Genomic DNA, 4,041 nt, shown 5'->3' with positions numbered 1-4,041 from the left:
GCACATGTTGCTGAGATTTGTGACTGCTACAAAGACATGAGCCTGTTGTCCAGAAGCTTCTTGTTAACTAATTATGATTTGGTAGGATTGTCATTTTCCAACATATATTGGTGTCTATGGCGTCAGTTGACTAAGCTGATTTTTATTTATTTATTTTTTACTTTGTTATACCTCAGATACATTTTTCTCATCAAAACTAAGTTCACTTTCATAAATTTTATATATGTATATGTGATTATTATTTTTTTTTTTCATTAAATAGTTATGTAACCATTGCAAACCTTTTGTCATTTTGTTTTTTGGTTCTGTGTATAATTGTAACTAAAAATATATCCATGGGGGCTCTCATATTCGCTCATTGCATAATGCTTCACAGTACAAACCAGAGTCTGTTGGCTCACCATGCACTAACTGCGTGATGATTTCTTCGCTTATTGCATACTGCCCCACCCTCTATCTAAAATTGTTGTATTCTACCCATATAAAATAAAAAAAGGGGAAAAATTTAAACCCTAACACTTTAATACAAATTATAGCGGTTTACCTCAACACGTACCTTGTCTGCTGCTACTTCTTATTCTTCTTTCAATGCTTACCCTTCCTAAATTTGCCAATCCAAATATCTCAGCTATATGTTTCCTATAATGGCTCAGATGCCTCTGGAAGAGAAGACTCCAAACATCCTTAGGATGCTGCCTGCTTGGACATATACAGGTAACCAAAGAGGCCAGGATAGGGCACACATGTGTAGTGGCGTTTTGGTAGTTTTAGTCCCATGGAAAGGAGGGGGCGTTCTGTGCAGTAGTGAGTGTGGGTTCCCCAACCAGAGATTCGGGGGAAGCGCAAGTGCAAGCTGAGGATTGTCAGTTCTAAATAGGCAGTTGTCAGAGATTCTGTACTTTTGGAAAGCAAACAATTTTTAAGTCCTATTCTCAAAGGTCCAATGCAAATGTAATTGGGACAAAAACTATTTGGCTTAAGTACCACTGTAACTTACTTTTTGGATTCCACAGTGGAGATGGTGATGTTATGATGCTTTTGGTAAGACTCTGGTAACACAAAGGGTTGTAGTTTTATTAAGAAAGATTTATTTTGCAAACGTGTGAATGCAGAAAATGCCACATTATAGCCATTGGGTGGCGCTGACTGTCATAGGAGGTAAGTTTATTTCTCAGCCCCATAAACGTGGCCATAATGTTGTACTTTCCACATTCAAATTTCAGAGAATATTGCCTGAGAACATTCTGATATTTTCATATAAATACACCCTAGGTATCCCAGATCTTGCAAGAGGACTTGGTGCAGAAATATTTTTTTCTTGAATTTGAAATCACCATTTTCTAGGTGCTGGTGGCAGAAGCCAGTAGGTATAAGGAAAGTAGATTTTCTAACTTATTTCTACATTTATTTATTTATTTATTTATTTTTTTTTTTTGCGGGGGTATTTGAAAAAAACAACTTGCCATTTTACAGCAGGGTCTAATTTCATAATGGAAGCTCATTGATGTACATTGTTTGTTTTTTAAGTGGCTAATCTATATTCTTTTCTATTTTAAATACAATAACGAAGTATAGACAAATGTGAACGAAATTTAAAAATCGTATCAAAAATGACTTTAAGGTAAACTCTGCTCACTATATTTTCCCTTTTTAAGGAGTAAAAATCAATTTTTTTAATGACCTTTACATAAAATACAAGTTAGAAAAATCAATAGTATAACATGCATGCAGTAAATTCAGTTGATTCTTGTGCTAAACAAATACATTCACAATTTCCATACGTGTGTTTAAAGTTTTACCTCTAAAGGATTTGTATTTTTGTAGAGCTAATGCACATCTCTACAGGCAGGAAGGCAACACTAATATTTCCTGCTTCAGCAATGAAGGGTTTCTATGTCACCTTTCCACTGCGGCTTCTTAATTGGAAAACAAATTTCATTCATTATATTTTGCCAATTTAGTAAGGCTGCATTTACACCCTAGTATTGTGTTTTCATGCATCTTCGTAGATGCGTTTTGGAGCTCTGGTGTTTTTGTATTAGCCAGAAACAAATATCATGTCATATCAACAACATCCATTTATTGCTGTGTGTTTCTGCTTCCTGGGCTATTTTCATCTCCTTCCTGGTTTTTGCTGTGTTCTTTGGTGCTTTCCGATCTCCAAACAATAATGGATGAAATTATGTGTTTCATGGCAGCAGCCGCAGTAACGTTCTATTTCCTAAAGAAAGAAAAATATAAACTTATAATAAAAATGAGTAAAAAAATAATGATTTGTGTGTACTTTCAGGTATAGCATATCTCTTTAATATTTTATTGTGGGGGGGGGGGCGCTGTCAAGTAGGCTGTATGGGGCCCCCATGATTTCAAAATGCAGCCCTTAGTGTAAAGCCAACTAATACGCAGGTTGAATACACAGTGAAGGAGACCATAAAGTGTCATTGCTAAACAGATGTAAAACATTACCTTTTGTCATCCTTCACCGTGCCAGAAAAATTTTGCCCACCAATCTGCACCAGTGGCCTCCCTTTGCTTGCTCCAGGCTCATAATGGGAGTCCTGAGGATCGTATAGACAGGCGAGTTCCCTCACCATCCGGATAAAGGTCTCGAGATGGAAAAGAGACACTATCTCTGCCTTTACTTTGCTTGGCATTGCTGACCAATATAGATTTTCGTTGATTTCATTGGCATTATTTGGTCATTTACTTGTCAGGTGGTAACTACATATGAGCAGAAAAACGTGCCTAAAAAAAAAAAAACGCAATTGTGCGTTTCAGTGTATTTATATGGGGGAAAAACACTTAAAAAACCCAGCAATCTGTCTGAATCAAGTTGCTAAAGTAGCTCTAAAACGCTTTTGAGCTTAAGACCTTTGGCTTCGGGTGTTTTGGAGTGGAGATATGAACTACCACCATAGAGATGCATTGATTTTTTTTTTTTCTTCCCGAGCATTTTGGAGCTTCAGGCTTTGCGCTGCTGGCTGTGGATTGTGATAGAGCTGTGTATATCACAAGATTTGTTGTCCATAATTGAAGTTCTTTTTTAGTCGAGTAAATCCAGTTAAAATGCCTTCTGTGTGTATGTCGTCAGGTGTTCGGCCTATTGGTGAGTCTTAAGGTGTGGGTACAGCGTTGCATGACCGCGCAATTGTCGTTTAAAGTGCGACAGTGCTGAAAACTAAAAATTGGTCTGGGGAGGGGGGTGAAAATGCCTGTATTGAACGGTTAAATTACAAAATTTGCAGTAGTACACAGTAGTAAAATTAAAAGTATATCTTTCCAACTGGGGGGATTTCCCTTTATTTTCTGTCCTGTACCCACAACAAGATGTAAAATGAAGGAAGTCTTCTTGAAGATTTCCCATGTATTTCTGTTATGGTGCAAGTACAACATTTGGGGATTGTCCCTCACTTTTCCCTCCCGAATCTCCCTTCTGGGGAAACAGAAAAAAACCCTCCCCCCACTTTTTCAAAATAAAGAAAAATTGGTGTTAGATAACTTTTAACCTAGCCAGAGATGGATCAAAATGTGGCTGGCTCAACAGGGACCGGACAAATTTCGATCCAGCTATGGGGGTCCTGTCCAAGAGGTCGTTCTAATGATCAACTCCTCTCTCTAACAGTACTACTGATAATATTTTGCTTGAATAGCACAGGCAGCCAATTGGCTGCAGCACTGATCATTGTATTCTGACAGAAGAGAATAGGAGATTGAAAACGGCTGTCAGAATAACAGCGGTGAGGGTGGATTCCCTCCATCCACCTGTGGATGGGGGTATTCCTTTCATCAATACATCTTCAGGACAGCTTTTTCTGTTGGAAAAACAACAGACTTGCTGGCTAGATCCCTAATATTATTAATGCAGACCATCACATTTGGCTTTATTGAAGATTAAAATTGATTTGAAAAAGATTGAAATAAAAATTTTGATTTATCCATGGCAGTTCCCGCTTCTCAATCAGTGCTGGCAGCCCAATTGACTGCAGTGCTGATCAGTGTTTTCTGACAGTGGAGAACTCCCACTTATAGCTTATGTGTAGA

The 4,041-nt window shown here is 37.7% G+C and overlaps 1 protein-coding gene across 1 annotated transcript in view; it reads left to right on the top strand.

The window, feature by feature from the left end:
• The first annotated feature begins 644 nt into the window (after positions 1-644).
• Positions 645-4,041, top strand: part of AATF (apoptosis antagonizing transcription factor) — a 190,960-nt gene continuing 187,563 nt past the window's right edge. The window contains exon 1 of the mRNA XM_073614142.1: positions 645-714. Coding sequence (XP_073470243.1) covers positions 645-714 — 70 coding nt within the window. The remainder of the gene's footprint in view (positions 715-4,041) is intronic.

Source organism: Aquarana catesbeiana, linkage group LG02 (genome assembly GCF_042186555.1).
Source record: "Aquarana catesbeiana isolate 2022-GZ linkage group LG02, ASM4218655v1, whole genome shotgun sequence".
Lineage (NCBI taxonomy): Eukaryota > Metazoa > Chordata > Amphibia > Anura > Ranidae > Aquarana > Aquarana catesbeiana.
The sequence above is the reverse complement of the archived record's forward strand: the minus strand, read 5'-3'. Positions and strand labels throughout refer to the sequence as shown.